A 17,635-nucleotide genomic window follows, 5' to 3' on the forward strand; every position below is an offset into this window, starting at 1 on the left:
TGCCCTCTGGTTGACGGGACTCTATTTGCGGCAACTACCGTCCGTGATGCGCCGTGCCGATGTGCGCTTCCCGTGATCTTTCCGGTGGCTACTGCACTCCTCCTCCTTCGGGGGGTGAAGCCACTGTGATCCACTGCGTCGGAAGGTGGAGTGTCGGGCAGGAGCGATGACCTCCACGTCCATCGGGAGGCCGGAGTCGAGGGGATCTGCCAACCCTCGTGCCGGAACCTCTGAATACAGCTGGAAGTGACCCACACGAAGAGGCCCCAATCGTCCCACCACTGGAGCCCGGGACAGAACGGGAGACAGGCCGTCGAACTCCGGATCCTTGTCCACCCCGGGAGGGGCAAGACCCAGTGGAGGGGACGATGGGGAAGGGACAACCACAGGTGAACCAGCCTCCTGAGAAACCGGGCCTGCGAGGGGGGCCGGCTCTCGCCGGGGCATCGCTAACGATGGTGATGCCGGTGCTGGAGCTACTGGAGGCTGCCAAGGCTGAGAACCATCGCAGTGTGGCGGAATCACAGGAGAGAGGGGAGGTAGTGTCCCCGGAGAAACCAACACAGGTGCCGGCAATGGGGAAACTGGTGCCCAAGGGGTCGGAGGGTGGGTGCCCAAATGTGGACGTAGCTGATTTTGGTGATGACGTACCTCCCGGTCCCCCATCTAGGTATAGAGCCAGCAGCCATTTTGGTGCAGGACCGCTGCCGGTATCCAATGTGGATTGCGACCAAACCCACGTGCCCAGACCGACATACCCGGTGGAAAGCCGGGTACTCCGTTTTGCGAAGACTGGCGAGAACCGGGCTGGAGGAGGTTCAGCAGAGTCCTAGGTTGGCGCCCGTGGAGGAGCTCTGGGGGGCTGCGTTCTCCCATTGGTGTGGTCCGGTATGCCGTCAGGAAAAACGTCAACACCTCCTCCGCAGGAAATTCGTGCACATACTTTTCCATCTGCATCTTAAACGTGCGCACCATGCGCTCTGCTTACCCATTCGATTGTGGATGAAAGGGGGGAGAGCAAACGTGCCGAATACCGAAGCGCCTACAAAAATCCTGGAAGGTCTGCGAAATAAACTGAGGTCCATTGTCCGAGACCAGGGTGACTGGCAGACCTTCCACAGAAAAGATTTTTGCAAGTGCCTGGATTGCAACTTCTGAAGTGGTTGAGGAGCAGCGAACCACATATGGAAATCGGGAATCAGCATCAATGACAATGAGCCCAAAGCCATTGAGATACAGGCCCGCAAAATCGATGTGAACACGTTCCCATGCCTGGGTCGCAGGCGGCCATGAAGAGAACGCTGACCTGGGAGATGCCTGTTGGCTCGCACACTGGGAACAGGCGGCCACCGAGTGCTCAATTTCTCTGTCAATACCGGGCCAGTACACGTCTGCGAGCCAAGGCTTTAGTACGGGAAACACCCCAGTGCCCCTCATGTAATAACGTGAGGACTTCCCTTCACAAACTTGCAGGAACAACCACGCGAGGAGCTGTATCATCCGTAGCCAGAAGGAGAACTCCTTCCAAGACGGAGAGGCGATCTCGTAGAACAAAATTATTACGAAGAGGGTTCGAGGCCCGGCCTGGAGGTCGGGATGACCACCCCTGCTGAATGAGGCGAACTACTTGCCGGAGAACCGGGTCAGCTGCCGTTTCCCTGGCAACTCTAGAACTAGTGATCAGGAAGCCATGAACCGCTTGGCGGGACGCCACATCCAAATGAAAACACACAATCTCCTCTCGATCGAACTTAGCATCCGGGCCCACCGGAAGACGGGAAAGAGCGCCTGCGTTGGCATGCTGTCCGGTAGGGCGAAAATGAATGTCATAATCGTACTTAGAGAGGAACAAGGCCCAGCGCTGTAGTCTGTGGGCCGCCCTATCCGGAATCTGAGAGGCGGGGACAAATAACGATATTAACGGCTTATGGTCAGTAACTGAAACGTCGTGCCATACAAGAAAGGGTGAAACTTGGTAACAGCGTAGACAATGGCCAAAGCCTCTTTTTCCACCTGGGAGTAATGGGCCTGTGCAGGACTAAGAGTTTTAGCCACAAACGCCAGTGGCTGCTCCGAACCATCCGCGTTGCGATGGGCCAGGACCGCCCCCACCCCATACTGCGAAGCATCTGTAGCCAGGACCAACGGCTTATGGGGATCAAAAGTAGCCAAACAAGGCGCTGACGTGAGGAGGCCCTTCAATGAGGTGAACGCTCGCTCGCACGCAGGTGACCAATCAAAAGGAACACCCTTGTGCAGAAGGCAGTACAGGGGGTGGGCTATGGTGGAAGCCCTGGGAAGGAACCGGTGGTAATAGGCAATCTTGCCTAAAAAAGCTTGTAACTCCTTCAGTGAAGCGGGCCGCGGAAGGTCGACGATACCTCGGACCAAACTTCCTAGTGGCTGGACGCCGTGCCGAGAGATTGTCTAGCCCACTTACTCAATGGACGGTTGGAAGAAGTTCGACTTACGCAGGTTGCAATGCAAGCCCACGGACCTGAATTTGAGAAAGAGGGTGCGAAGGTTGTGCAAGTGTTCCTTCGTGCCGTGGCCCGTGACAAGTATGTCGTCCAGGTAATTAATACAATGAGGGATTGTCGACGTGGCGTGCTCAAGATAATGCTGGAATATCGCCGGGGCACTGGATATTCCGAAGGCCAACCGCTGGTATTGGTAAAGGCCAAACGGGGTGTTGACAACCGCCAGCCGTCTGGAGTCCTCATCAAGAGGTATCTGATGATAAGCCTCCGAAAGATCGATTTGCGAAAAATATTGGCCTCCTGCCACAGCGGAGAACAATTCATCAGCACGAGGCAAAGGATAGGTGTCCACTATCAATTGGGAATTAATGGTGGCCTTGAAATCACCAAAAAGACGTAATTTTCCTGAGAGTTTCCTGACAATAACGAGGGGCGAAGCCCACTCACTAGAAGAAATGGGAAGAACGACCCCTAGGGCTGTCAGCCGGTCTAGCTCTGCTTTTACCTGAGGGTGGAGAGCCAAGGGGATCTGCCTCGCGTGTAGAAAACGCGGGTGAGGCGATGCCTGCAACGTTAAGTGAGCTTCAAAGTCTGAAACACGCCCCAGGCCCTCCTCAAAGATATCCGGAGAGTCAGAGATCAAAGATTCCAATGAGTGATAGGGAACGTCTTTGGAGACCAACTGTATGGTGTCAGTGATAGAAAAACCGGAAGCTTGAAAGGCATCCAAGCCAAAAAGGTTAGCGGAGCTCGCATCACTGACAACAATAAAAGTAATAGTCTGAATGACTGATTTGTAACTCACGTCGGTAGTGAATTGACCCAGTAGGGGTATGAACTGTTTACCATAACCGCGTAGACGCCAGTAAACTGGCGCCAACGGGGGCGACCCGAGGTCGGAGTAAGCTTGTGCATTCGACAAAGAAACTGCCGCGCCCGTATCTACTTGCAGTCGTAATCGGCGCGACCGAACCGACACCTCGATAAAGAGTTTGTGTGCCGATGCGTCGGGAGCCTGGCCCAATGAAACTTCCTGAATGTCAACATACATGTCCTCTGTAACTGCTTCCTTCGATTCTTTTGAGGCCGAGCGGCAAACTTTAGCAATGTGTCCTTTTTAATTACATTTGCGACAAACGGCCCAACGCTGGGGGCACTCCGACCGATCGTGATGTATATAGCACGACGCACATGACGGTAACAGGGGCCGACGGCCGGAACTCTGTTTATGCGCCGTGCGGGAGTGGCTGTAATGGCCGGATTGTACTGCTCGCATGTCGTCCACCCCAGACGCAGTGGGCGCGTCCGCGCCACCCTCAACCGCCGCGACGTCGCGCCATGCTTCCAACTGTTGACCTGTGGCGAGAGAGACTTCGTACGATTGAGCAATGGACAGGCCTTCCTCGAGGGAAGGGTCTTCTAACTGCAGGACCGGTTGCCGGACCTCCCTATCAGGGGCCGAACGAACAATGACGTCGCGTACCATAACGTGGGTATGCGACTCTCGCGACTGCTCCGTGACAAAATGACACTTGCGACTAAGACCGTGCAGGGTAGCGGCCCACGCCCGGTAAGACTGATGGGGCTGCTTCTTGCATTGATAGAACTCGATCCTAGCCGCCACAACATGCGTGCAGCGGCAATAATATGAAGACAGCAAGGAACACAGCGCGTCAAAAGACGAGGACGAGGGTTCCTGCAATGGCGCTAGCTGCCGCAAAACTTGATGCAGCGAGGGAGATATCTGAGACGAGAAAAGAACACGACATACCTCCACATCGGCAACATGAAACACCTGGAAGTGCTGCCGAAGGCGATGTTCGTACGCGTCCCAATCCTCCCCCGTCTTGTCATACGGGGGAAAGGGAGGAGGGAACGGCGCCGGAGCAGACTGCACGGAGAGCAACTCCGCAAGCACTTGTTTCGTGGTGGCCACGAGTTGCGTCTGCTGCTCAACCAAAATCCGCACTAAATCCTCCGTGCCGTGGATGAGCTGTGAAACCCGAACGACGGCGCAACACGCGAAAGAACGACCCTACTCGTCGCCAGTTGTGTAGTAACACTGTCACGTTTTACGTTGCACTTCACTTAGCGTAGACCGGGACTGTGTCCTAGGCATGCCCGATGTGAACTGACCAGGCACGGCCCATGCTGCCCGAGTTGTTGTTGTTGTTGTTGTTGTTGTTGTTGTTCCGCTGGCAGAGGTCGCGGCCGAATTCTTGCGTGCCCTCTGGTGGACGGGACTCTACTTGTGGCAACTACCGTCCGTGACGCGCCGTGCCGATGTGCGCCTCCGCGCTCTTTCTGGTGGCTACTGCAAACTGCATTCCCGGGGCCTTGTTTTGCTTTTGTTGACATTCATTGTGCAATGTTTTTTCAAGACACTGTCCATTCCATTCAACTGTTCACGCCACCTTTGTCATCTGTGATAGAATTGCAGTGCCATTGGCAAACTGAAAAGTTTTGATTTCTTCTCCCTGAACTTCAATTCCTACTCCAGTTTTTCTTCAGTTTCTCTCGCTGCTTGTTCAACATACGGACTGAATAACATAGGGGATAGGCTACAACCCTGTCCCACTCCCTTCACAACCACTGCTTCCATTTCATGCTCCTCTACTCTTTGTAACTGCTGTCTGGTTTCCATACATGTAACAAATCATTTTTTGCTGTCTTTGTTTTACTGTTACTACCTCCAGAATTTCGAAGAGTGTACTCCAGTCAACACAAGCAATGGATTTCTCCAAATCTACTTATGCTGTAACTGTAGGTTTGCCTTTCCTTAATCTATATTCCAAGATAAGTTGTAGGGTCAGTATTGCCTGATGTATTCCAACATTTCTCCACAACCCAAATTCATCTTTCCCAAAATCGGCTTTTACCTGTTATTCCATTCTTACGTAAATAATGTGTGTCAATATATTGCAACCAAGACCATTTAACTGATGCTTCAACAATGTAGGAAAAAACAAGTTGCTACTTACCATAAAGAAGACATGTCAAGTTGCAGACAAGCACAATTAAGACAGTCACATAAAGCTTTTAGCCACAGCCTTCGTTAGTACGACACACATTCGCATACACAAGCAAGCGAGCGAGCACACCTCATGCACACACGACCACCAACTCCAGCATCTTGGGCCAGAATTCGGCCAAAGTAAGAGTGATTTCAGGTGTGCCGCAGGGGAGTGCCATAGGACCGTTGCTATTCACAATATATATAAATGACCTTGTGGATAACATCGGAAGTTCACTTAGTCTTTTTTGCAGATGATGCTATAGTATATTGAGAGGTTGTAACAATGGAAAATTGTACTGAAATGCAGGAGGATCTGCAACAAATTGACGCATGGTGCAGGGAATGGCAATTGAATCTCAATGTAGACAAGTGAAATGTGCTGCGAATACATAGAAAGAAAGATCCCTTATCATGTAGCTACAATATAGCAGGTCAGCAACTGGAAGCAGTTAATTCCATAAATTATCTGGGAGTAGGCATTAGGAGTGATTTAAAATGGAATGATCATATAAAGTTGATCGTCGGTAAAGCAGATGCCAGACTGAGATTCATTGGAAGAATCCTAAGGAAATGCAGTCCAAAAACAAAGGAAGTAGGTTACAGTACACTTGTTCGCCCACTGCTCGAATACTGCTCACCGGTGTGGGATCCGTACCAGATAGGGGTGATAGAAGAGATAGAGAAGATTCAACAGAGAGCAGCGCGCGTAGTTACAGAATCATTTAGTAATTGTGAAAATGTTAGGGAGATGATAGATGAACTCCATTGGAAGACTCTTCAAGAGAGATGCTCAGTAGCTCGGTACGGGCTTTTGTTGAAGTTTCGAGAACATACCTTCACCGAGGATGCAAGCAGTATATTGCTGCCTCCTGCGTATATCTCGCGAAGAGACAATGAGGATAAAATCAGAGAAATTAGAGCCCACACAGAGGCGTACTGACAGTCCTCCTTTCCAAGAACAATACGAGACTGGAATAGAAGGGAGAACCGATAGAGGTACTAAAGGTATCCTCCTCCACACACCGTCAGGTGGTTTGCGGAGTATGGATGTAGATTTAGATGTAGATTGTGGAGTTGGCAGGTGCGCACGTGTGTGTGTGTGTGTGTGTGTGTGTGTGTGTGTGTGTGTGTGTTTGTTTGTTTTTACTGATAGGGGCTGTGGCGGAAAGCTTTATGTGACAGTCTTTTAATTGTGCCTGTCTGCTACTTGACGTGTCTTCTTTATGGTAAATAGCAATCTGTCTTTTCCTGCATTGTTAATAGTCCTAAACTAATAGTTAAGTAATACTGACACATCAACACCTGTTTTCTTTGGAATTGGAATTACTGTATTCTTCTTGAAGTCTGAGGCTATTTCGTCAATCACATACATCTTTCTCAGCATATGAAAGAGTTTTGTCATGGCTGGTGCTTCCAGGATTATCAGTAATTCTGAGTGAATGTTTCCCTTGACCTTGTATTAATTAATTGGGACAATTAAAATTTTGTTAGTGTTTGGCATGGTAAGTCATCCTGTGAAACTTTATTAAGTGTCTTCTCTGCCTAGAACAGCCAGTTAGGAATCCCTGTCATGTGACTATATTGGATCTAATGGCTGCAGACATACCTGACCTCTTTCAGGATGTCCACATCCAAAGTGGTAGATTAGATTAGATTCAGTTTTCGTTCCATAGAACCAAAAAATGAGATGATTCTCAGGTGTGTGGAACATGTCAGAAAGTATAACATAAAAACATAAAACATTTTAATACAATACTTACTATCCTGATCATTTGTCAGGAGATCGTCAAACTAGGTGAATACAATGTGGTAAATTGGAACAGCCAATATTTACGGTTAACATGCTGCCGAATGAAACATTATTATGCTCTATTAATAAATTTGTCACACAGTAAATACCTAATCTTGACTCTTGTGACCAAGTGTTGTCAAAACTGAAATCCAACAGATATTTTTACTTAAGCTGGCTTAACAGTCTCCGTTAAGATATTCATCTATGAAGTAGTAGGAATTGCCTATCAAAATGTCTCTCAAAATCTGTTTGAACCGCACTTTGTCAGTGACCATGATGTGATTGTGGCAACAATGATTACCAAAGTACAAAGGACATCTAAAACAAGCAGAAAGATGTGTGTATATATATATGTTCAGTAAACTAGTTAAAAAATCAGTAATATCATATCTCTATAAGGGACATGGAAGTTTCAGCACAGGTCGGTAGCATGTAGAGGAACTCTGACTTAGGTTTAATAGAATAGTGAATCACGCACTGGATGGATATGTACCCAGTTGAACAATTCATAAGGGAGGGCACCTCCATTGTACCATGGTATACAGTCCTGTAAAGAAACTTCTAAAAAAACAGAGATTATTGTATAATAGGTGCAAAATGAAGCATAGGATTATAGATAGAGGGTTGCTGAATGAAACACATTTGGCTGTGATGAGAGCAATGCATGATCCCTTCTATGACTACGGTAGCAGAATATTGTCAAATGACATTTCGCAAAATCCAAAGAAATTTTGGTCTTGTGTAAGGGTTGTTAGTGGCACCAGAGTTAGTGTCTAGTCCCTACTAATGAATGAGAAAGGAACTGAAATTGAGGGTAGCAAAGCAAAAGATGAAATGCTCAACTCCATTGTCAAATGGTCCTTTACAAAGGAAATCTCAGTAGAATTGACCCAATTTAAGCTTTGTACCACTGAAATGATGAGTGAAGTAAATATTAGTGTCAGCAGTGTCGGGAAACAGTTGAAATCGTTAAATGGAACGAAGCTCCAGGTCCCAATGAAATACCTGTCAGATCCTATACTGAATTTGCAGCTGAGTTAACCCCTCTTCAAACTATACTCTGTTGTAGATCCCTTGAACAAAAAACTGGCCCAGTTTTTGGGAAGAGGCACAGGCCACACCTGTGTATAAGAAGGGTAGTAGAAGTGATCCACAAAATTACAGTTCAATATTTTTGACCGATTTGTCGTAGAATCTTAGAACATATTCTGAGCTTAAACATAATGAGGTATGTAAGTCTGTAGGTTTCCCTTTATAAGAGGAAAGAGGATGTGACACTCGTCTCTGACAGTGTTGTAGCAGTAGTGGACACCAGAAGATCCCAGCAGAGGGGTCGAAATGTCAATCATTTTAGAGAAAATATGATGCGGCATAATAACCCAGAAGATTTTAACTTCAGTTATAATGTATCTTGAACAGAATGACCTTCTCAATGCCAACCAGCATGGATTCCGAGAACATCAATTACGCGATAAATCACACAAATCTGAAGGCTGTAAATTCAGCTTAGGAATTACAATTACAAGTAACCTAAATTGGAACGATTACATAGATAATATTGTGGGCAGAGCAAACCAAAGACTGTGATTCATTGGCAGAACACTTAGAAGGTGCAACGGGTCTACTAAAGAGACTGCTTACACCATGCTTGTCCGCCCTATTCTGGAGTATTGCTGTGCGGTGTGGGATCCGCATCAGGTGCGACTGACGGATGACATCAAAGAATTACGAAGAAGGGCAGCTCGGTTTGTATTATCGTGAAATAGGGGACATAGTGTCACAGACATGATCCGTAAATTGGAGTGGCAATCATTAATACTAAGGCATTTTTCGTTGCGACGGGACCTTCTCATGAAATTTCAATCACCAATTTTCTACTCCGATTGCAAAAACATTCTGTTGGCACCCACCTACATAGGGAGAAATGATCATCACGATAAAATAAATCAGGGATCGCACAGAAAAATTTAAGTGCTCGTTTTTCCCGCGTGCCGTTCGAGAGTGTAACGGTGGAGAGACAGCTTGAAGGTGGTTCATTGAATCCTCTGCCAGGCACTTTATTGTGAATAGCCGAGTACTCATGTAGATGTGTTAAACTCAGCTTGCACTTTTCTCACATGACGTACTGAAAGCTTTATATCAACCAAACCTGGTAGATAAAGTGTCTTTTGATTTCCAAAAAGCATTTGACTCAGTACCGCACCTATTCTTATTGTCAAAAGTACGTTCTTATGGAGTATAAAGTCAAATTTGTGACTGGACTGGGGATGTTTTGATAGAGTGGACACAGCATGTTATCTTGGATGGAGAGTCGTCGTCAGATGTAGAAGTAACTTCGGGTGTGCCACCAGGGAATGTGTTGGGACCTTTGCTGTTCATGTTGTATATTAGTGAGCTTGCAGACAATATTAATAATAAAACCAGGCTTTTAGCAGATGATGCAGCTATCTCTAGTAAACTACTATCTGAGAGAAGCAGCATAATTATTCAGTCATATCATGAGAAGGTTTCAACATGGTGCAGAGATTAGCAACTTGTTGTAACTGTCCAGAAATGTAAAATTACGCACTTCCCAAACAAAAAAAAACATAGTATCCTGCGACTGTTGGAATCGGCCAACTCATACGAATACCTGGGTCTAACACTTTATAGGGATATGAAATGGGATGATCACACAGGTTTAGTCATGGGCAAAACAGGTGGTAGGCTTCAGTTTATTGATAAAATACTGGGAAGTGCAATCAGTCTACAAAAGAGATTGCTTACAAATCACTCCTGCGACCTATCCTAGAATGTTGCTCAAGTGTGTGAGACCCATACCAGATAGTACTAATTGGGCATATTGAACGTATACAGAGAAGGGCAGCGCAAATGGTCACAGGTTTGTTTAATCCATAGGAGTGTGTCCCAAAGATACTGAAGGAGCCAAAATGGCAGACTCTTGAAGACAGACATAAACTATCCCGAGTAAGTCTATTAACAAAGTTTCAAGAACCAGCTTTAAATAATTACTGTATGGATATACTACAAGCACCTATGTATCACTCACACAGGGATCATAAGGACAAGATTAGAATAATTGCTGCACACCCAGAGGCATTCAGTCACTCATTCTTCCTGCGCTCCATATTTGAGTAGTAACTAGTATACTGGAACACACCTTCTTCTGTGCACCTCCCAGTGGTTCACATTGTATAGATGTGGGTAGATGTATTGGATTAGGTCTGTCAGTGCTTTGTCAAATTCTTCTCACACTATCACATCTCCTAGCTCCGCTTTATCTACTTCCTCTTCTCTTTCTTTAATACTGCCTTCAAGTTCAGTTCTCTTGTATAGCTCCTCCATATATTCTTCCGTTTTCCACTTTTCTGTTGCTTGCTTAATACTGGTTTTCCATCTAAGCTCTTCTTATTCGTATACCTGAATATCAGTGGTTGCCGCTCACCATATAGCGGAGATGCTGATTCACAGATAGGCACAACAAAAAGATTCTCACAAATATAGTGTTTGACCATGAAGGCCTTTGTCGACAATAGACACACACAGTTACACAATCGCAACTCTCACACCCCACTGCTGTCTCAGCATGTTTGTGTGTGTGTGTATGTGTGTGTGTGTGTGTGTGTGTGTGTGTGTGTAGCATCTCCACTGTATGATGAGTAGCAACCTTCCTTCTCATAATATTGTTACATTCCATCCTGGAGTTTCCATTGTTTGAATATCAATGGTGTTAATATTGTTTTGAATGTAAACGAAGTTGATCTATATTCTTATCTGGGATAAGGGGCGAAGAGGAGGTTTGCGATGTAGGGGGCAACAAAATCTAAATTTTCAGTATTTCATGAAATTATTGAGCAAATTCAAAAACTTCAAATTCTCTCATAACCTACTCATTAAGAGTTATAATCTCATGTTATTTTAACACAATAAGGCAAGTATTACAGTTGGTACGCTGTGTTAATTTTGAAGCAGAGTAATGGGCAGTGCACAAATACCTGAACTTTATTTGTCCTGTGTTCTCATCCCGTATGGTAAGTCTCCCTTGACCTGCAGTTCTGGGTGAATTTCCCGAAATCTACCCCTTTTCGTAGACCTCTCCAGTCCTTTTCCGTCACCCTTCTTCCTTGCCCTTCAACCACTTCGCCTGAAGGAGGAGCCACTGTCTCCAAAAGCTTGCCAGTTACAACAGTCGTTTATGTGTGTGTTCTGCTGCTGCTTAGTGAGTAGATTTGTTATCTATCCAATTAAATAATTTTATCAATAATTGATTTTTATATTTATCTACTTTATGTCTCATGGAGATGCTCGTGCAACATGCACCTTTTTTTTAAAAAATTAGCACACTTTGGAACCAAAACTGGACTGCTCCCACGGAAGGGGAGCATTCTCCTACAAAGCCATGCTGCCCATTGAAGAAGAAGAAAAAAGAATTTGCTGTAAGGTACTAACAACACTAGGAAAACTCCGAAGTTTGTTTCCTCGAGCATATTTGAGAGTTGAATGGAACTCATAGGGAATGATACTATATGACTTATGAACTTCAGTTACCATGAAAATAAAAATGAAAATATAAAACAGCTTTGGCTGCTGTCTTGCAGCAGGTTGGCCCCCACAGTGGGATTCCACAGGCTACTCAGCCCGGCTTCTTGTTGTGATGTCTGAAAGGGAAGATGTTGGCGCAACAACGCATTCCGCATCCATCAGTCATATTTGTTCCCAAATTAAAATCCCAATGATCCCTCTGTGGTTCTTTTTGATATTTTTGAAGCCATTGTTCGCAATATTCCCAGCTGCATCTCCTCTGTGGTGATGGTGGTGGTAGTACCATTTGTTTCTTGGTTTTTGTTCTGCCATTGTTATAATTTTGTATTGTTTAGTTATTTTGTCCATTGGTCATTCTTCGAGGTTCGGATTTCCACTGAGCATACAGCTTCATTTTATCGACACAGTATAACATTGTCTGCCGATCGCTAATTCCTCCTCCCGCCCCAATCCCCTCCCGAATTTACTGCACCACTTAACCATTCACTCTGTAGTTAACATGATTAATTTTCTTATATTATAGGCACGGTGAGGGGAAGTGTGCAAGGTCGCACCTCCGGTCAATTTGACCACACTTACGCTCGGCCTATTCCTTCCAAATCGAAGACAGATTTTGAAGATGTTGCGGACCCTAATCAAAGTCGGACAGCTGGAAGACACCAAATTGTAGCTGAAGCACCCAACGGAAAAGTCTCTCACTGTGGAAGCCGTGTGGTGCCAAGTTGTTTTACTAAGGTAGTAAGCATCAGTTCATTTCACATATGTAATGTATCACAGTTGTTCTATGACTTTTGTGGATGTACTGTAATCCTTCATAGTTAGTTGTCATACCTGGTCATTGTATTTGCTTGCTCAAAAATCTCTCTTGTGCATCCGTGCATAGAGTAGTGATTGATTTTGGAGGTTTACAACAGGTCATAATCCACAAACACTTCCTCATTGTGATCGGGGTCTGTGTGGCAAAAAACAGTTAATACATATTATTTAAGTTTTATTCTTGAAGTATTGCTTATAAATTATTCTTCCCTACTCTCGAATTAACTATCATCTGGATTATGCAAACATGAACACTTATTACATAATCATGTACCGGTGTATTTTCTGAGTGGAGATATCATTACACTGAAAAAATCTAACAGCTTTTTTGCAAGAGTTCAGATATACACATTCTTGAGCATATTCTCGATTAATGATTTTTGACGTTGCATACTCCGAGGCTCCCATTAACCTGACTGTGCAGTGCTGGAAGCTCCATGTTGTAACTCATACTTATGGTGATGTGGAAGTGTCTGCTGGTGCACTTCAACCAGTACAAGCTGCCCGAGGTGTAACTCAAGCAAATACCGCATTACAAAACAAGTATTTTCACTACCACATAATGTCATCAAGAAAACTGATATCTTTGGTGCCATAGTGGGTAACCTTGGTGGGGAGTGATGAAATATGCTAATGTATTTTAGGACAAACTTCGGCAGAAATCATGTTCTTCTTGAGATTTTTACCTCGTTTACCTTGAGGTGATTTACCCTATTAGGAGATCAGTAAGCCTTCGAACTGTGCTCAGTAATGCCATAGAATGAAATAAACGCTTTCTTACATAACATTTTCCTTTCTCCTCATTATAGTAAGAAATATTCAAAACTGGCTCCTGTTTATCTAGGCTGTTCAGAATGAGGCCTACGGTGCTTAATTGGCGTGTTTTTCAATCAGTAGTTGTAAGAAAATATTTTGTTTGTCTTTTGTTTTCAACTGATTCAAATTAGCAACAAATTCAGATTTGTCATCACCATGAAACTTAATAAAGCATTGTTATTTACAGCTACAAGCAGCACCTGTTGTTCTAGATGGGATGAGACACACTTTCCAGTTGATGTGTTCAACCTCAAAAACCTTAGATGTTCTAATGACGTTTCTTCAATGTTTTTCTTCATTTCTGCTCCTCTTCTTAGGAGCTGTTTCATGATCACTTTCACTGCTTGTGGTACTCACAGACATATTAAACATAGAACAGGAAACATTAAGCACGAACTTGGAACACATTGAAAACAATCAACAAAACAAAGACTTTGATAACAGCAGCTGTTTAGGCTGGTAAGCACCTGATCATGCTCGGTAAAAGGGGGCAAGACTGGTCATGCGATCTAGCGGTGGGAGCAGAAACCACATCAGTGACTGACTCGTGTTATTTCTGTGCTCAATGTTAGAAAAAGATACCCTGTATCTACGAATCTACTCAACAGAGTAACATGGTCCTTGCACTTGACACGCATCTTGCCTTTCTAAGCATCTTTTAATTGAAAACGATTTTGTGCCTTTTTGTGACTGAAGTGGTTTCTGCACTCACCGATTCATTTCTACCTTCTCCTCTGCAATAAATTATTTTATACCTTTCATTCACATCATTCCTAAGTAAGCTGTACAGGGATATGTTTCACTGCTCTGAGATGGTATGTAATGCTACATAGTTCAGGGAATGGTGCTGTAGAGCAATGATAGTTGACTTAACAATGTCTCTGTTTGTACAGTCTCTGTTTGTACAGTCTCTGTTTGTACAGTCTCTGTGTGTACAGTCTCTGTGTGTACAGTCTCTGTGTGTACAGTCTCTGTGTGTACAGTCTGTGTGTGTACAGTCTGTGTGTGTACAGTCTGTGTGTGTACAGTCTGTGTGTGTACAGTCTGTGTGTGTACAGTCTGTGTGTGTACAGTCTGTGTGTGTACAGTCTGTGTGTGTACAGTCTGTGTGTGTACAGTCTGTGTGTGTACAGTCTGTGTGTGTACAGTCTGTGTGTGTACAGTCTGTGTGTGTACAGTCTCTGTTTATTACATTATAATGTCCAAAAACTGATACTGTTTTGACAATTACAGCTGTTATAAATATTAGGAAATGAATTCATAAAAATTAATAATTTATACAATGTCTGCTTTGAGTTTCTGATCGGAAATTGCCTTGCGTGTGTGTTACTGCCCTCTTGCAGGATTGTGCATTTGAACGCCATGCTGACTCACTTACGGCGTGTGTCGTAAAGGAAAAAGAAAAAAAAAAGAAAGGAAAATTTTTCGGCTGTGGACCTCCGGCAAGCCGTTGTTTTCCCATGGACAGCGTAGGTCACTGTTTGGATAAGCACGTTTGCCACGGTTCCTGTTTTTTTCCCTCGGTTTACTTCTGTTTGGAGTTTCTGCGCTTTCCTAGAGGGCATTACGGAGCCTCCACGAGCCTGCTACTAGCGCACCCGGTGCAAGGAGGTGCTGTGTGCCACGCCGAGGGCAGACGAGTGTTTGGCCCTGGACGAGTGTTCTGCAGTGGGATGCTTGGTCCCTCTATGCTAAGTCTGGATGGACCCAAAAGACTGGGACATGAGGACACAAGAGGCTGTAAACCTGTGGACAATGTTGGGTTTCCATTCATGGACTGGGGAAGCTATGAAGTCCATCTGCAGCTGCCATTAACCTCCAGATGGTGGTGGTGTCACTGAAAGTAAGATTTTTCGTCTAGTTAGTGCAGCGGTCGTCATCTGGCGGGGCCAATCTTCCGGTGTTGTGGGAGCTATTAATAACTGTGTGGCAACGTTTCTCTGCTTTGAGTTTCTGATCGGGAATTGCCTTGCGTGTGTGTTACTGCCCCCTTGCAGGATTGTGCATTTGAACGCCATGCTGACTCACTTACGGCGTGTGTCGTAAAGGAAAGAAAAAAAAAAGAAAGGAAAATTTTTCGGTTGTGGACCTCCGGCAGGCCGTTGTTTTCCCATGGACGGCGTAGGTCACTGTTTGGATAAGCACATTGTAAAATGTTTAAATAACCTTGTGCTGTCTGGTGGAGAGATACAGTGAACTGTAGCCAGTTAATTTTACGGATGTCTGAGGTGCGAGATTATGTTAATGTTCGCTAATATCTGTTGTGTTTTAGTACAGAGACTTTAGTCACTGTTATTGTGTACACATTCTTGTGTTAAGGAGTTTGGTCCCCGTGGTATTTAAGCGCTCTATTTACTTACATTTAACGTAGTGCTAGAGTTTCTGTTTGGTAATCCTCCTAGTCGTGACTGATGTCGGTTGCTCAGTCTGTCTGAAATGTTGGGTCTTTTGGGTAGAGACCGTTGTTGACTTGCTGTCCTCTCTCCCGAATTCTCGTACTGATACTACGGTGGGAGTTCTGTCGGAATCTCATTTGCAGAAGTTGCCAATTCTTGTGAGCGCAAATAAAGCTACCTTTGCCTCTGTAATTTTCATCTGCTGGCCAGCGGGCTTTGGGTGATAATTAAAAATCACCAACTGGTTGTGTTAGACGAGTTCCCTTTCCAGTTCGGGTAAATGTTTCCTCCTCCTGGTGGAGCCGACCCCTTTCCCGAGCCATGCTGGGGTAAGAGTTGCCCGAGCGTCTATTGCTGCTCAGTGTTCCAGGAGAATGAAGTAATAGGTTAGTTATCTATTCTACCGTTATCCCCAGGAAAGGCGAATTAGAGTAGTTCTGGATAACCTAAGGATTGTACACTATTAAGATAGTTCTAGGTGTGGAGAAATTGCTGTTCAGTAAAATTTAGCCTTCTATGTCGGTAGTCCAGCGTATTCGACGATCCGACATTGTTATAGAACTGAGAGACTTGGTTTTGACGCATTTGCTGAGATTTGACTTATTTGCTATTGATGTTAATTGCTTTAGATGAATTTTATTTAATCTGTGGCTATAATTCTTAATGATTGATCATCCTAGTTCTATGGGACTTTATTAACTGTTGATCCTTATTGTTTATGGTCTTAAATATACAGGGTGTTACAAAAAGGTACGGCCAAACTTTCAGGGAACATTCCTCACACACAAATAAAGAAAAGATGTTATGTGGGCATGTGTCCGGAAACGCTTAATTTCCATGTTAGAGCTCATTTTAGTTTCGTCAGTACGTACTCCAACGTGATCAAATTGTAAACTTTAACAATCAACATGTGTGGGCTGACGAGAATTCGCACGCAATTGCGCAATCACGTCATCAACACAGATTTTCTGTGGACGTTTGGGCAGGCATTGTTGGTGATGTCTTGACTGGGCCCCATGTTCTTCCACCTACGCTCAATGGAGCACGTTATCACGATTTCTTACGGGATACTCTACCTGTGCTGCTAGAACATGTGCCTTTACAAGTTCGACACAACATGTGGTTCGTGCACGATGGAGCTCCTGCACATTTCAGTCGAAGTGTTCGTACGCTTCTCAACAACAGATTCGGTGACCGACGGATTGGTAGAGGCGGACCAATTCTGTGGCCTCCACGCTCTCCTGACCTCAACCCTCTTGACTTTCATTTATGGGGGCATTTGAAAGCTCTTGTCTACGCAACCCCGGTACCAAATGTAGAGACTCTTCATGCTCGTATTGTGGACGGCTGTGATACAATACGCCATTCAGGGCTGCATCAGCGCATCAGGGATCCCGTGCGACGGAGGGTGGATGCACGTATCCTTGCTAACGGAGGTCACTTTGAACATTTCCTGTAACAAAGTGTTTGAAGTCACACTGGTATGTTCTGTTGCAGTGTGTTTCCATTCCATGATTAATGTGATTGAAGAGAAGTAATAAAATGAGCTCTAACATGGAAAGTAAGCGTTTCCGGACACATGTCCCATTACGTATTTTCTTTCTTTGTGTGTGAGGAATATTTCCTGAAAGTTTGGGCGTACCTTTTTGTAACACCCTGTATGTTTGTTTAAAGGGGTAATCATAGATTAATTGTTTATTAAGTAATTCTTAAGTTATATACCAAATATTACGAGTGCAAATATTCTCTCATTGTTGCACTTTCGTGTTCTGTGGTT

At 44.8% G+C, this 17,635-nt stretch overlaps 1 protein-coding gene across 2 annotated transcripts in view; it reads left to right on the forward strand.

Moving 5' to 3' along the window:
* LOC124554052 overlaps nucleotides 1-17,635 on the forward strand; it is a 242,103-nt gene that overhangs the window by 14,516 nt on the left and 209,952 nt on the right. For both annotated transcript variants that reach the window (XM_047128087.1, XM_047128088.1), the window contains exon 3: nucleotides 12,354-12,565. In XM_047128087.1, coding sequence (XP_046984043.1) covers nucleotides 12,354-12,565 — 212 coding nt within the window. The remainder of the gene's footprint in view (nucleotides 1-12,353; nucleotides 12,566-17,635) is intronic.

This window comes from Schistocerca americana, chromosome 11, assembly GCF_021461395.2.
Source record: "Schistocerca americana isolate TAMUIC-IGC-003095 chromosome 11, iqSchAmer2.1, whole genome shotgun sequence".
Taxonomy (NCBI): Eukaryota; Metazoa; Arthropoda; class Insecta; order Orthoptera; family Acrididae; genus Schistocerca; species Schistocerca americana.